Source organism: Opisthocomus hoazin, chromosome 5 (genome assembly GCF_030867145.1).
Source record: "Opisthocomus hoazin isolate bOpiHoa1 chromosome 5, bOpiHoa1.hap1, whole genome shotgun sequence".
Lineage (NCBI taxonomy): Eukaryota > Metazoa > Chordata > Aves > Opisthocomiformes > Opisthocomidae > Opisthocomus > Opisthocomus hoazin.
In genome coordinates, this window is record NC_134418.1 from 34,696,331 (window position 1) to 34,713,330 (window position 17,000).

Here is a 17,000-nt window from a genome sequence, read left to right on the forward strand (position 1 = left end):
ATTCTTACTTTTTCAAAAAGCTAGCTAGGGTTATTGTTCACAGCTATCATATATTAAAGGGCAGGCAGTAAAAACCTTAGTAATATGAACAGGAAGATGGAGTGTCTCGCACTGAATCCACACTGAGAGAAAATCTAGGCAGTGATTCAGCAAGTACATAATGACATAGTTTGCTTTAAAACATGTAAATAGTCCTATTCGTTGGAAATCAAGCACGCACTTAGCTAAAACCATTCTGTAATTGATAAGCAAGTAAGATGAATGTTCTGCTTATGAAGATAAAAGCTAAGGGCTTTGCATTTCTTTTCCTGCAGCAGCTAACTTACATCTTATCTGAGCCTGGAAGTGATGCGATTGCCGCTTGTTTTCAGGTTTGTTTCATGTTATCAAGCAAATAGAGAAGCCCGATTTCAGCTGTCAGAGCACCATCCAGAAACTCTTACACCAGGTTATGAAGTGTGTGATATCATGAAGCAGAACAAGAACAGGAAGCACCACTCTGTGGTGCGTGTAAAACGGGGCACAAAGTTTTGTGTATACATTGGACATATACATGCTGATCACTCAGGCTGAAGGTTTTACTGTGGTGTGATTTCAGCTTAAGGATCTAACTTTCGATGTGAATGCCTACACAAAAGCCAATGCCTAAGGAGTCCTGAGACAGGTGTCCAACTGCTCTCAGGGTGAGGTGAACATCACTCCAGAGCCACGGATCAGCCCAGGAACTTTCAGCCCTAATAACTGCACTGACTACATTGCTAATATTTACAAGGAGTTGAGATAGCTAGCACGTGTATAAAAACCTATATTGTCAATACCAAAATGTGAGTGTCTGGAGCTGAATTCATTTCTTCAAGTATTTATTGCCAAGCACTTTGAGTAACATCTAATGATGTTCCTATTCCATTTGAAATCACGGTAGCATTTTCATTCACGAAGAAATTAATCTTGAACTGAACAGCGAGGAATGAAATCTCTGCAGTATTCATATTGATCTGCTCTTTACTCCCCCACGCATACTCATGCCATGCTTTGTGACAATTTCTATTGAAATGAGTCTCTATACATAGTTCTCTGATCAAACAGAAGATCATCTACTGCCTTGGGTACAATATTGAAGAGCACTCAACACCACAATCTCATCTCACGGCTGTGCGACAACCCACACACTGCCACTGACGAGAAGAGAAAGAGGAAAGGCAAGACAGCGCTGAACAGTGAGCACAAACGGGGTAACAGAGTGCACCCTCCTACCGTTTCCTGCAATGGCCTCTCTCTGGCCAGGGCTCGCAATCTCCCATCTTCTGGATGCTGTCGATGTGTCTCATCCTCCAGCTCACCAACTCTCCTTTCTGACAGGTCCAGTTTTGCTTTCATTTCTGCCAGCTGAAAAACAAGTGACAGACCATGGTGGGCTGACTGGGGATCCTAAAAGGCACAGCACCTCGAAGGTGCCTTCAAATCCTTTCAGCTCTCAGCAGATTGGCTTAAAGGAGGGGATCTGGTTGCGTGTAAAGTCCCCAGCCACTGACTTCCCCACTTCCAAGCTCCACTGCTCTGTCTACAGTGGAGACTCTTAATGATCCTGGGAAAATTGTCTGTTGGTGTTAACCCAGTTGGGCCTCGCACTCTTTTGCTGACAAAGATGGCATGACAAACCATGGGTTTGTCCCTCCAAACGAACTTTCCATTTTAATATTCTTTTTTTTCCCTTTTGTGATTTGAACTCCATCTGCAGCAGGGCACATCCAAATGATCTAACCAGAGGCATAAAATAGTCCCACATAAAATGAGGAAGAGACATTTAAATTCCTCTTCTCTTTGGGGAAATAAAAAAAAAATTAAAATTAAAAAATCAAAGAAATTATCCAGATCTCAGTAGAGCTTACTGCAAAATACTAGAGGGAAAATCTTCCTGATAAGCACATGAGGTCATTCTGCAAACTTCCTTTCATAGAAGGAAACAGAAGATGAGAAGCGTCAGTCAATGAACCAATTTGATTTTTAGAATACCAGGCAAAATTGTAAGCAGCCAGCTTTACTAGGCAGCAGATTATCATGTCTGCAGCAAAGATGCCACACAGCCACAAGCAAGGAATGAAAGCTATACCAATAGGATCTTCACAAAAAAAAGGAAATCTTTTTTTTTTTTTTTTTTTCTTAAATGAAGAGCTTTTGCACAGAGCAGTTTCTCAAAAGCAAAAAAGTCTCTCTGCTTATAGAACGTAACATTCATGGAGGATTTATGTGAGAGCTCCTCCATTACAGGGAGCCTCAGTGAGCTTCCAAACTCCACAAGCCAATCACAAGAGATGGGACAAGAGCCAACAGATATGTGGTGATGCATATCAGTAGCTGGCTGCACCAGGCACTACAGGCTAACTTTCAGTTCATTGTCCTATGAAGTACGAGCAGTTTTTATTACCTTATGAGGGGCATGAAAATTTGTTACTTTGTGGAGGGCATTAAGATTTCTTCTGTAATGTCCACTCTGGTCCCGACTATTTTAGATATGCCCTGCTTCTCTGGTTATTTTGTCCTATTGAAGATTGTACACACAGCTTCACTTTCATGTGACAAAGCTTTTTTAAATTTGTGAGCTAAAGACAAAGTTAATGTGAAGCCTTTCCCCCCTGAGATATTTACTATAGCTATGGCTGGCTGGCATTTAAGCACAGACTCGAACTATCAGCAGGTGGCACACATATTCCAATAGAAGTAGAAAACATTGTTACCTGTTTTTCATAAAGCTGTTTCATACTTCTAAATTGATGATCCCATTGCTTGTTCACCTCCAGAAGCTGTAATTATCAGGAAGTCCCAGTAAATAACCCGTATTTCAACTTTGTTAATAAATACAAAAATTGACTGGCATTCTAATCCTCCGTCTATGAGTGCTCAGAACCTATTCATTATCTGGCCAGTTCATTTCAGCAAAATCAAGTTTAAGGTTTGGCAAGCCTTACAGCCCATCTGCCAGTGCCTTGGTATTTCAGTTAAAGTACATGAACATTCAGGAAGTAACATTCAGGAAAAATGCAAATACAAAATAAGCTACAGGTGAATCATTTGCAACCCTGTACAAATCCCAAGCTGCAAATCCCTAAGTGGCCGAGGACTATCTTGTTAGATTGCTTTAAGTTCCATAAATATATTGCCAATTACAAGGTGTCTGACTTCAAATGAATGAATTGAAGACTTCTATTGACTGCAATTACTACTAGGTACAAACCCTGCTTGCATTTCTCAGTACCACTAAACGGAGTAAGGTTATGCATGCAAAATAGGAAGATCGGCTAGCACCACGTACATAAAGTGGTAGGAGTGAAGTCAGTATGGGTGCATTTTTATTGGAGAAAACCAAATAGGTCCCTCTGAAGCATGTTGATTTGTAAGATACAGGGTCACTCTTTAGGATGCTCAGCAAAAGAACAGTTTCCAGTGGTATCTTGGTCACAGACAGCAGACAGACTACTCACAGTGGCTCTTTGGCCTTTACAGTAGTGATTATTAAAATAATTTGCCCTTTGTACTATATAAATCTCTGCTATTCTAGATTCACAGCCACTTTACTGTAAGTCATCATTTGGTTTTAGGAACAGTTCTCCAGATATAAATCTGCCTACCTTGGTAAAGAGAAGTAGGACTATAGGAACTAGTTTAAACAATTTTAAGTGCTTGCACACTTCGAGCCATGAAGAAATGCAAAGCAGAAAGTCTCCACATAGAAGTTGTCTCACAAGAGTGCAGGATGAGATTCCCACAGGAAAAATACAGGTCTTGCTGGACTAGTGGGTAAAACCAACTGCAGCATAAACACACTGTACGTAACAGTGATAACATATTCAGTGATTCCCTGCCCCGGGCATGTTACTGATATTGTAATGTCTGTCTTAGAAGTTCTATCTGCAAAAGTTATGGGTAAACTTAAGATTACCTCTTGTCTCTGTCTTTCCAGTGAGAGGATCTGTTGTTCCAGAGAATTGGCTGATACAGTTTTCTTTTTGGTCAGCAATATGTGCCTTGGCTGGAGAAAAGAAATGTTCAAAAATTAATACTTTCTGCATCCTCTCTTCAAGTCAAGATTATCATATAGAACTCCCATCCACTCTGCCATGTGCATGTAAAGAAACCGAAATAGCAACATTTCTTTTTAACATTTCATTTGTATTTCAGTACCTTTACACCTGCTGACAGCAGATTTGAAGCGTACATCTGCTTTAACCCTTCTGAGCCTGTGTTTTAATTCAAGCATTATGCAAAAGGACACCGAAATAAACAAATCTATGTCTGTTTGTACCATCTGAGACATAGAACACAAAATACGATTTTAATTATGTTACAGATGGTAATACAAACAAGTAGTACAAGACACAAAAGTTGAGCATAAGTCGAAGTGGGTGTAAGCAATTCCCTTCATTTACAAGAACTAGAATAATTAGTAGTGTTGCCTCTGGTAAGTGCTTGCAGGCCCAAGGCAGTAAACTTTGGCACAATGGGTTCAAAACAAGCAATACAGAAAATACATCGGCCATTTGGAGAAATTAGGAAATTGGTTTGCAATTGTTCCATTTTTTAAAGTGTGGAGTTTTGCCCAGGCAGGACAACAGCAGCTAAACCCTCATTTTTATAAGCGCAATGTCATATATCATAATGTCCAAGAAGGAGAGGTTGTCATGAAAACAAACGTGATATATTAGATATATAGATAGATAGATACAGAGATATATATCAAGAGAACTGTACTGGAAAAAAAAGATACATGCTCATAGAAATAAAACATACTATGTTCAGATACCTGATCAGGGATTTTTTCCTCCCTAAATTCTGAGCCAATATATGAGAAACTGGAATAAAAATGTGAGTACTTTTGAGTTCTTAAATCTCCTGACATAAATTTATTTTCTTTGGCTAGAGAATTTAATGCCACGTACCAATGAAGAAGATCAAAGAATAGTTTTGTTGTGTCTTTTCACAGGCAAAAGTCCTGACCACGTATTTGCCCCATGGTCAGTCCTGCTGAGCTCTAATGTGGAGCACTTGACTTCCATGACAGAAAACACTTAATTCCTCATCCTGTAGAAGTTCATCAACATGTTTAACTTAAAGTATCTGAAGCAATTACCTGGTAGTCAACGGAGCTATTCGCATGTTGAATATTTTTCAGAATCTGGGCCTTAGGCATATATTTCAGTGCATATTTAAGAGTACTATTAAAGTGAATGGGACAACTCACAAATCTAACAGCTGTTTATACTCTTGGCCCCAACTGGTCCGAATACTGCTCAGAGAAGCTGTTTGGTCACTGAAATGAACCACTTTGTACCCTTTGTATAACAACAAACTAAAATGACAGATACTTATAGAGAGGGGAAAAAAAAAACCTGCTAGGAAAGTTTCCTTTCTAAGCATGCTGTATCCAAAAATATTTCTAAGGTTTTCTCCTACTCTTAAACAGCATAAATCACTCTGATGAAATCTACTGGAACATGAAAATAAGCCCATAATTGTCAATCTACAAACTGACATGCATAATCTGCACCAGCTCAAGCCATTCCTGTCAATCAGACAGCACTTCAGAGGACAGCCAAAACAGTCACTTACTTCTAGTGGATCTGTTGGAGCTTCCATGTCACTCTCATGTGTCCACGCGCATCCAATATGGCCTTGAGCATTTGTTTCACTACAGGTCTTTGGAAGAAGAACAACAATGAAACAGATATTTTACGTTAGCTAAGGGAGCAGAAGAATTTCGTTAAGACCCAGAAGATCTGCAATTGCTGCCTGTGGAAGCAGCCGAGGTTCAGAAATAAGTGGTGGAATTTTGATTTTAACCTTTTCCTCCTTCCTGGCTGGGGCTTCCCAGAAGGGCTGAAGAACAATGTGTATGACTAAACGCCAGCAAGGCTGTACTCTGCTTAGTGTGCATGTAAATCGCAATCAACTGGCCTGTTCATGCTGAGAGAGGAAGTTGCATGTATAAGGGAAGGAAGGGTATCTTTTTTCAGTAAATATGAGGACAGGTTTTTCTATCCCTGCTTCCAGTTGTAAAAAAGAACTTACGTAAGTATGAGAAGTATTAAGTGACACTAAGACAGTGTGAACTATCATGATAGAAAAATTAGTGAGTCATGCTTGTAAAGGAGTAATAGTGAAGCCTGTCAACAGCTATGGGGAAGAGCACACCCATACAAACCCCAAGATGTTTAGGGGAAAACCGTAATTGGAAAATTCATTTACTTCCCCTGAAGAAAAGCTGAATAAAGGTGAAAAATGACAGGTGTTGTTATTCTTCTCTAAAGGACATCATATTTGCAGTTCTAGTACTTATCTAAGCATGGATCTAGCTTCGAGCTACTCAAGTCTTCACTTGAGTACTCAAGATACCCAACACTTCATACTTGTGCCTTAGTTTCGCATTTGGAAAAAGAGGTTAAACTCACAGGAAAGATTAACAAACAAATGGTTTCTACAGACTTCACATACAAAGTCGGGACAAAATAGAAAAGTGCAAAGTATTGTCATCTTCAGTCTTGGAATTCTGAATAATGATGGATTTGAGAAGGAAGCATGAAAGAAAAATAATTTTCCTTATTTTGGAAAGATCCCTGGGTCTGAGGCTTTTTCACAGTGGGGGCAGAGGTTACCTATTTCTTTTTCAAGGAGTGGAATGAAAGCCAGCTAGTGAAATTTGACACAAAATAATACAAATCTGTGGGAGTTCCTCCAATTTCCAAAAAATAATTGACAAATAAACAAAGTAAAGTAATCCTGTGAAGTGCTGGAATTTAACAGACACATTCCAGATCTCTGGTTCATAATGTGAGACTAAGCAACTCCTCTTTTGCAAGATACAAAACTGAATTTGGAAGAAAGCTACTATTTTATCGTATTTGCATATGAAATATATCCTCTCTACCCTGATGTTGTTTTTATTCTTTCGTGGTTTTTGGAGTACCCAGAAAACTCATGGGGTATAAAGAGAGAAATAAAAAAACAAAATTTATTTTAATAAAAGACATTTTAGATTCTATATAGGAGTCATCCTACCTATCAAAAAAATAAAAAGAATTTCATCTGTACCTATACCAAAAGTAGTCTTTGAGCATATCCTTCCTAGGTACAGCATTGGTTTAAACAAGGCAGAACTACTGGCTGATAACACAACAGCAAATTCCACAACTGCACTTCTTGACATTTTCTGTAGTGATTAATTTGTTGTAAGAAATATGAGCCAGTAACTGACAGTCAATGAAACGGCGTAAACCTCTGTACCACCAAAGCAAGGCTGGGTGAAACCGGAAGCCCATCCTCCGAGAAACAGACACGTGAGAAGGCCAACTCCTAAAGTGAATACACACACTGTGCTACCAGAGAGAACGTAGTAACAGTTAAACTATAAAATCCCCTTAGGGGAGAAGGAAGAGGAAGCATCATGCATTTAAAAAATGAGAGTGAGTATTATGATGTTATTAAAAGTTATGTCAAATCAAAGCTTACACCTAACAACTTCAAAGCTCTTTGCAAAAGTAGGCAATCACCCAATCATACACATAGGAAACCAAACCAATCAAATGGTAAAGTTCATCTAGATGTTAGTGTCAGATCAGGGAATGATGATGTCTCCTTTCACCCACAGTCCGTCCGTCTGTCACAGCTGTGTCTGCCACAACCATTAGCGGGCTGTCACTGCATAATTTTGTGTTCTGACTGTACTGAAGTCAAGGCACATGAAGAGCCAAGAGTCATCTGCTGAAGGAGAGGGTACTTCAACTAGACACAAATGACACCAACAGCAATTATCTATCATCTTCTTATAACATCCCACTACCTTGTGTTGGCCTGCTACAGTCCTATAGGTTACAAACTGCTGGAAACAGAGTCTGTCTCTGTCTATAAAGTACCAGCACTAAATACCTGACTAATACAAATACAGCTGGACAACCTCCACATTGCATGTCTGCTCTCGAGGGCAATGATTCTCAAGAACAGACACCTTCTCTTACCCCAGCTCCCATGCTCAGCAGTCCCATCCCTGTTCCAGCAGCAGCTGAGAGTTGGAAGAGAGCTTGGATTGAACAGCTGCATTTTATGGTCTGGCCTGCTAAGGTAAAGCAGCCCCAGTTTCTGATTTCTCACAAGAGTGCACTGCGATGTGCTGCATGATGTGCTGAGTGGTCCCTGCAAGCAGGGACAGAAGAGCAAACCCATGGTACAGCCCTACTCGTGAATCACAGCTCACGCTTGAAAGATATTAGTGCTCAAATTACTTTGAAGAGAGGATGAGGCTAAGACCCTGGAGTGCACACAGTTGTTACCGTTACTTGGTTCAAAACACTTTCCTGGAAAGCTGAGTATTTTCCTGGAAAGCTAGATGGCATGAGGACATCAAGCCCTGTGTTGCTGATATCTTAATGACTGTATTAATGACTACTGCAAGCGAATGACTTTCTCTTAGACTGGAGGATTTGAAGGTGCCATTTAGAATCACAGAATCATAGAAAGTTTTGGGTCGGAAGGGACCCCTAGAGGTCATCTAGTCCAACCCCCCCGCAGCAAGCAGGGACACCGCTAACTAGATCAGGTTGCTCAGAGCCCTGTCCAACCTGGTCTTGAATGCTTTCAGGGATGGGGCCTCCACTACCTCTCTGGGCAACCCGTTCCAGCGTTTCACCACCCTCATTGTAAAGAATTTCTTCCTTATATCCAGCCTAAACCTACCCTGTTTTAGTTTAAAACCATTACCCCTCGTCCTATCACTGCTGTCTCTACTAAAAAGATCGTCCCCATCTTTCCTATAGGCTCCCTTTAAGTACTGAAAGGCTGCAATCAGGTCTCCCCGCAGCCTTCTCTTCTCCAGGCTGAACAAGCCCAACTCTCTCAGCCTGTCCTCATAGGAGAGGTGCTCCAGCCCTCGGATCATTTTTGTAGCCCTCCTTTGGACCCACTCCAACAGTTCCATGTCCTTCTTGTGCTGAGGGCTCCAGAGCTGAATGCAGGGGGATTTTAACTAGTTGCAACACTGTTCATTTCCGCTCTCCCCTCTCCATCTCCCCCGACACTGTGAGAAAGCTAAGGAGACTTGGGGGAAAACGTGAAGCTTCTGGAAGAGTAGAGGCTAAAACAGCAACAGCATCTCCACCTGTCCCCCTTTCCATGACAAAATGACCGCCACGTTTGTGCATTTTCACTCTCTGTGAACCTACACAGTGACTGAGCAGCAACAGACGTTGTCCTTTCCCACACCAGGGCTATGTACAAGAGTTTTGAGTCAAGTTTTGCAATTTGCTGACATAGTTGTTGTTTAGATGCAGTTCGGCATTGTCAGCGAATGCAGTTTACACTGGCCTCATTTATTGGGCAAATCTTTCACCTAACATTACTGTCTTGTTTGAAAGACAAATTGCTCCCTGCTAACAATCGATAAGCTTTGAGGTAGGCATGCCTGTGTGGAAGCTTTTAGCTTTTTTACTGGCCTTCCCCCCTGCGTACACACATTAAAAAGCGCCAGATTTTCTTGCACCATCTTATCTATTGCCCTTCACTACAAGTATTTTATACAAAATGCGTCAGAATAGAAGTGTCATTAAGTACCCTTCAGTGATTAGCTGGGCAAGCTTAGTGTTCATACAGACAACACTGATGCCCCTTTGCTCAGTGCCCAAAGCCAAATGCCTTTTAAGAGACTTCATAGGAAATATACCTCAAGGGCTACAATGTGCTGTTCAAGAACAGTGCTGTTCAAATGTGTGAGGAGCTCAGTGGGAGATAGCCACCTTGATCCCTCCCTCACAGTGTTTTTCTGTACTGATTGCCATGCGAGAACAGTAAAGGGTATTGGAAAGAGAAGCGTATAGAGTCATAGAATCATTAAGGTTGGAAAAGACCTCTAAGATCATCGTGTCCAACCATCAATCCATCACCACCATGCCAGCTATACCATGTCCAGAAGTGCCACATCTACACGTTTTTTGAACACCTCCAGGGATGGTGACTCCACCACCTCCCTGGGCAGCTTGTTGCAATGCCTGACCACTCTCTCAGTAAAGAAATTTTTCCTAATAGCCAACCTAAACCTCCCTGATGCAACTTGAGGCCATTGCCTCTCGTCCTATCGCTAGTTACCTGGGAGAAGAGACCAACGCCCACCTCGGTACAACCTCCTTTCAGGTAGCTGTAGAGAACAATAAGGTCCCCACTCAGCCTCCTCTTCTCCAGACTAAGCAGCCCCAGCTCCCTCAGCCGCTCCTTGTAAGACTTGTTCTCTAGACCCCTCACCAGCCTCATTGCCCTTCTCTGGACACGCTCCAGCACCTCAATGTCTTTCTTGTAGTGAAGGGCCCAAAACTGAACACAGTACTCGAGGTGCGGCCTCACCAGTGCCGAGTACAGGGGCACGATCACCTCCCTACTCCTGCTGGCCACACTATTCCTCATACAAGCCAGGATGCCGTTGGCTTTCTTGGCCACCTGGGCACACTGCTGGCTCATGTTCAGCTGTTTGTAGACCAGCACTTCCAGGTCCTTTTCCTCCATGCAGCTTTCCAGCCACCCTTCCCCGAGCCTGCAGTGTTGCATGGGGTTGTGACCCAAGTGCATGACCCAGCACTTGGCCTTGTTGAACCTCATACAGTTGGCCTCGCATGTCTGAAATCTATACAAATAGAAGAAATGCCAATGAGTAAGGAACAAAAGCTCAAGCTCTTCAGAGGTGATGGTATTCTTCCAGCAAAAACTGGGAGAGGTTGCAGCAAAATTGTTGCCTCTCTGTGAAAACAGTTAACAGCACCGAAAAGAAAGACAAGGAGATGACGATATTTAGTTTCTTTGGTACTGAGGAGATAACAACACTACATTTGATTATTCTTCTACTGCCACAGAATGAAGAACAACTTAGTTGTACAACAGCACTTCAGAAATCTGAGATACATCAAAATCCTTGAAAGAAGGACTCTGTTACAACTACCAGACTTCAAAAGTCAATAAAAGAAAAAATACTTTTAAGGCATTTATACTCAATTTGAAGCTATTGAATCAAATATGCAGTTTTAAATCGCTTGGAGAATTCCAGTTGAAGACCAGAATGTAAATGCAGTCGCAAACCTAAAAAACTGTTTACAGATCAAAGCAAACTTTCAAAGAGCTGTTAAAATTTTCCAGTCTGCAAAACAAAACCACAGCAGTTAAAGATTTTGAAGGAAAATCTGTCCTAGTGCTATACAGTCACAGGAAGCTCAGGAAGCTTCACAGGAGGCAAAAATGACAGCTGAGGAGGGTATCTGCAAAGTGCAGACAGGTCTGAACAAAACATCAGGAAAGTAAATTTTGGCAGAAAATACAGACTTAGCAATGTTGTCCAAAGGCAAGGCCATGTGTGCTTGCTAGGTGTTGCACTGTTTGGTAAATGTCTACAGAAAAGCAGAGAAGATATCCAAGGAGAAACCAAGCGTGCCTTTTCTTCACAGTGTGAACAATATCAGCCATGCGCTGTGCTGAGAGGACGTCCATCGGTGCAAATGAAGGCGAGTGCTTCCCAGGAGCTGTCTGAGCCACCCTTGCAGCCACGGACTGAAATGGCATCTCAGATATGGGCAGTAAGCTTGACTACATATATGCTGGATGCTGCCATGGAAATTAGCACCATCTCTAACACTGCAGTAAAAGGCTTGTGGGGAAAATCTAGTCACTCTCTTACCACAGATAACTAAAAATCAGATTTTACTGTGGTGAAATCATATCTACTTTAGCTGCCAATATGCAAAATCAAGGCTTGCTGAATGTGATGTAACGGCAGTGACAAACTGGTCAGCAGGTTTTATAAATCCCAATCTAATGCTTGCATGAACCTTCATTTCCCTGATTATTTCACCTCTTCCTCTTTAAATAAACAAGTCAGTCTGTGTCATGGCATTTACTGGTTACACTAAAAAAAAAAAAGCCATGAGAAAAAAGACTGCAGGGAATAGCCTCTGAGTGGAGAAATACAAGCTTGGCAACCTCTTACAGTAAACTGCCTCCGACTTCTCCATTAACACGTCTAAAACCACATAGCCTCCCTAAAACATACAGACATACAGGCCTTTATCTAGCTGGGGTCCATCACACATTTTAGAGCAAGAGGGTAAGTAACTTACATTCTCTTTTCATCTGTTTTTCATCCCTTACTTCTAACTTCCATTCCCCCTGCAGAAAGTCACTTCCTTCATACAGTCCTTCTGTCCATCCCAAACGAGGAAACAAAATGTCACAACTCCCACTGCTGGACTGTGACATGTAATTGTAGCATCAACCACCACAGAATATAAATACACTTTTCCTTACATTTGAGAACAGTTCAAGTAAACACAGAAAACAAAGGAGAGAAATGGAGCAGAGTCTGCCCTCCCGACAAGTGAAGTTCAGTAGCTTAAGAAAATGAAGCTAATGCAACAAGAATGATCACTTTCTGTCTTTGGAGAGCTGGTCAGATCTGGCTCCTCCTAGAAGAGTGGTTGATAATTTCTCTTCTATATGTGCTATAAAAATGCTTCGTTAATGTCCACTTGAGTTCTTCCGTTCCTTGGCTTCTGCTGCTCTATCTCTGTTACAGTGACTGATCAAAACAAGATTAAATGTACTAAGAAAATCTTATAGTGAGCAAATCTGCACCTGCAGGTTTGACTAATAGTCTGAAACCTTCTTTAATGTCTGTGAATCATAACTTAAAACTTTTAAATTCTCTTAATCAGCATGACTTCTTACTAAGACCTTTACCCAACTTTCTGCCACTCTTCATAATCCTTTTTTTCCTCCCCATTCATACTCACATACTTAGCCTATGAACCATTATCCTTGGCATTTATGATTTTTGTCCATGCTACAGGCAATGATGGCAGAAGAGAATTGGCCATGTATTTTTCAAAACTCATCAGGCAGCTCTGATCATTATGACAGATGGTACCTCTTTTATCTTTCATTTTTTTTCACAGCTGTCTTGTACTACTTTAAAGACTGGGGTGAAGGGCGAAACATCATTTTTTATTGCAATCAGTTTGAGCACACTCAAGGAAAAAAGTTTCAGACACTCTGGAGTGTGGCTGCCAGGAATGCTTGGCAGGGAGCTGGGAGCCAGAAGATCCTGTAGACTGTTGTGAGGAGCAGAAATAAGCCACTCAGCTACGAGGCATGGAAAAAAAGCTCCCCAGGAAGGAACTGGGACCAGGCAGGATTCGCTGCCCCTCAGAAACTCACTGAGTTAACTCACAAGTGGCAGCATACAACCCCACCTGCAAGGGCAAAGTGGGCTAAACTGCTTAGATGCCTTTTATTAATTTCTATTCTATTTCTATGATAATCTGTAGTTTCTATTAGTAGCAGCTTTGAGGTTGGGGGTTTTTCTTCCCCTTGTTTAAAAGTGAGAATTATACTAGTTTTTATTCTAGGAAGACCTGACCTTTCTGAGTGTAAAAGCTTTTTAGTCATCTTTGGGAAGCTTGCAATGGGAGAAAAATCAAAGCCTTGGAGCTGTGGCCAACACCAAATCCTCTCATAAGCATCAGCACCACAAGAAGATGAAAGTTCTCATTTTCAGAGTTCTGGACCTTTATTCTGGGAAAGACTCTTTTACAGTATTACAAAACAGGCACTCACAAATTAAGATAATGAAAGCCACTTGTCACTTCTGAAAATTCCGTCTGTTCAGTAACTGCAGCGAAACCAAGAACCATTAAAACACTTGATTCAAGTAAAAGTTAATCTTTCCTTGATGACGACAAAATGGCAAAATAATCTTTTTTCCTTCTTTTTTTCTTAATTTTTTTTTTCCTAGCCGATCAGGTATCTGCTGTGAGGTTTGCTGGGGGGTTGTTTGGTTTTTTTATTTATTGTACTGTTCAGTTGCAGAATTGTAGAAATTAGACTTACTCTGAGATAACTGGAGTTAAAATTTGGTGGCTTTTGGGGAACCTTCCATTTGCTTGCATTTTGATCAAGCTTTGCTTTTTGCTGTATTCCTGAAGCTGTGACGCCAGCAGTGCTTGCTACAATACCCATTGCAACCCCCTTTCCAGTTCTGGTGCACATGGTGAAACGGTAAACAATGAGAGATTTTAGATGAAGAATAAAATCAGCTCTTAAACAGAAGAATCTACCTCTTCCTGTCTAAACCTGGTCCACGTGCTTCACCCAGAGAAGTGTGCTAGAAAGGGATTTTCCCTTAAGTAAGTATGTCAGCTTCTACCTTTTGCGCTGCTCGGTTAGGTGCTCACTCTGACAGAAAAATGTGTGCAGATGCAAATGTGTGCCTTAATATGTGGGAACCAGATAAAATTGGAGCAAGATGTGGTTTCAGAGTAAGTAAAACATAGCCCAGGCTTCTGTTTCAGGATTTCCTTTATCCACTGTTTTCCATCATCGCCAAAGAGACTAACCAGAAGGGCATGACTACTCACGTACCTCAGCATTTGCAAACTCAGGCCTGGTGATGAAAACCCCAGTTTCATGGAAGAATAATTGGATGATAATTTGTAACTGTAGCAAACAGGCTTTTTTGAATTTTACAGCGTAGTTGTTGCAAGTACAAAAAGCCCTTAGACAATTTTTTTTTTTATTTTCCACTTCACACCCAAAAGAGTTTAGGTGCTTGAAAGTTTATTGAGGATTTTTTTTGCCAATTGATCCCATAAAATGCATTATCTTTGTCAACTTTACTTTTTGTTGACACACCACTAATTATTTTAGTTGCTGTTTTTCCCTTCCTAGTTGATAATTCTACCTGCCTTCACCTCCCTTCACCTCCACTCTGCATGAGTACTTTTTAGTAATATTTGTATATTGATGCATAATATTTAGTTTAGCTTATTCCAGTAGAAGACAGAACAAGTAACCCTTTCCATCCTGAGGCATGTTTTGAGGACAGGTATCTTCACAGACTATGGCCTTTGCAGGACTGGAGCTTGCAGTCCTTCTCGTTCACATACACTCCTGCTGCACATTGCAGCAATAACTGATGTTACAGAAGACAGGGGGAACAGATAAGTAGATGTGAATTAGAAATTATCGATTGTTATGATCTGCAAAAGATTTCATTGTCTGTTTCCATTTTTTTGGCCAATGGCTCTAGCAAAAGTAAACACATTTCATTAGGCTGAAGAGCTTAAATCAGTGTAAAATAATGATGCCACATCAATGTCTCACTTCTCATTTCAGCTTAACATTTAGAAAAGCCCTAGACAGTTTGCTCACCTAGACAAACTACATACAAGCACACAGGCACTGAAGTCCTTTATATGAAACCCACATGCGGGTGTCAGGGACTCGAGTACACCAAAAGGCTCTAAGTGCTGTGACCTGCCTGGAAGGACGTTTCTCTGTAATCTCCTCCCTCTTTTCCCTCTCCCGGAGCGGGGAACACAGCATCATGACAGACTGCAATTCAAGTACTACGGATAAAGGAATCATAGGCTGAAGGACGTGCTGAGAATTAGTTCATTCTGCTGACCTATGTTTTCTCTCTCTCACATATTTGCCTTTAAAACCACAATAATATTATATATTTTTATGGAAAAAAATCCTAGTGAAAAAGAGAATTTGTTTACAGACATTTCCAGATAACAGCCTCAAAAGCAATTTAAGCACAGAAGGAAATGCCATTTTGCAGGGTGCAATTTACACTCTTCACTCTAGAAAAAAAAGTTACAGAATAAAAATTACTTGCTGGCTCTGCCAAATAACTTCCTGATGAATGACCAAGACTATAAGGAAGGGTACACTCTTGTTTCATTATTAACTTTTTTCTAATTCCTAAATATAGAATTTTCCCCTCATTTTAAGTCTAAATTATCATTTCATTTCACAAACTGACATTTTCTGGGGTTTTTTGAATACTATTTTATAACCTTCCTAATTGAAAGTATACTAGATTTGTTAAAAATGTTACCTCCTTCTCCAAAACACACAATCCGACACACACAATCCCTAGCATCTTATACTGAGGCTGTTGGAGCTTATCATCACAACTGTCAAGCTGTCACTCACTTGAAGTCCATGTCAATAGCCAGCCAAGTGAAAAGCTGTTTGACTTAGAAGCACAAATAAAAAATAGCCAACATATTTCTAGTGCAGAAACTTCATAAACCTGCCTCCTTTAACCTGTGAAAACCACACACACACGCACATCTTTCACAGCCAAACAAGTGCTATAGATGCAAAAAGCATAAAAGCACTACGGATGAAATACCGCCACAGTATTCTGTGTGAAGTGCTGAAGTACTCCACGGAAGCAGTTGAGGTGAGCACATCATTTCTTCTTCCTCCCCACACCCCCCAAATCCTTTCGTACACCTGCTTCTGTTGGCGAGAGGCTAACACGGGGGACCAGGTGTTTCCACAGACCATTTGTGGCTTGCTGTTCTGCCCTGTAATTTCATATCTCAATGCTACTTGATTCTGCAGTGACTGCTGTTTCACCATGCTTATTCGTCCCCTGGGGCCGGGAATCCCCGTTCCTCCTTGCGGCTTCTCTCACTGTTTCTAATCCCACTAGTTTGACCCTGGGGTATCTCCTTAGGCTCAGCTCAGCTTCATGCCTCGAGGTCATGAGTCATTTGGGGGATGGCGGTTTACATGTGAAAGGAGCTATGTGTAACTTCGGATTTCATAGAACAGAGTCATTTCTCCTTTTCCTCCTCATCGATTTCCTGCATCATGCCTTGGGGCACAGCCTTCAGGGTTTCTTCCTCCAGCTCCCCGCAGTGGAGTCACACAGGCAGGTGAGTGTGTCATCCCTTGCAGGTGGATGGCATTCTTGGCTTAATCACTCTACTCCTCTGTACCTCTCACTCCTCCCTTTCCCAGTTTGCAGAAAACAGGAATTTCCTTTTGTCCTCCTACTGCATGATGAAAAGCAGCTTGCTAATTCAGGGTAGAGGAGGGAAACCAAGAGGGAAACCTAGAGTAAGTTTCTGTCATGCTTGTTAACCGCTGCTTCACTGCAAGCAAAGATGACCATCTTAACAGGTGGC

General features: G+C 41.3%; 1 protein-coding gene across 4 annotated transcripts in view; it reads right to left on the reverse strand.

Moving 5' to 3' along the window:
• TNIP3 (TNFAIP3 interacting protein 3) overlaps nt 1-17,000 on the reverse strand; it is a 53,282-nt gene that overhangs the window by 26,280 nt on the left and 10,002 nt on the right. For all 4 annotated transcript variants that reach the window (XM_075422192.1, XM_075422193.1, XM_075422194.1 and 1 more), the window contains exons 3-6: nt 5,605-5,691; nt 3,938-4,027; nt 2,736-2,801; nt 1,255-1,386 (exon numbers count right to left, since the gene is read on the reverse strand). In XM_075422192.1, coding sequence (XP_075278307.1) covers nt 1,255-1,386; nt 2,736-2,801; nt 3,938-4,027; nt 5,605-5,691 — 375 coding nt within the window. The remainder of the gene's footprint in view (nt 1-1,254; nt 1,387-2,735; nt 2,802-3,937; nt 4,028-5,604; nt 5,692-17,000) is intronic.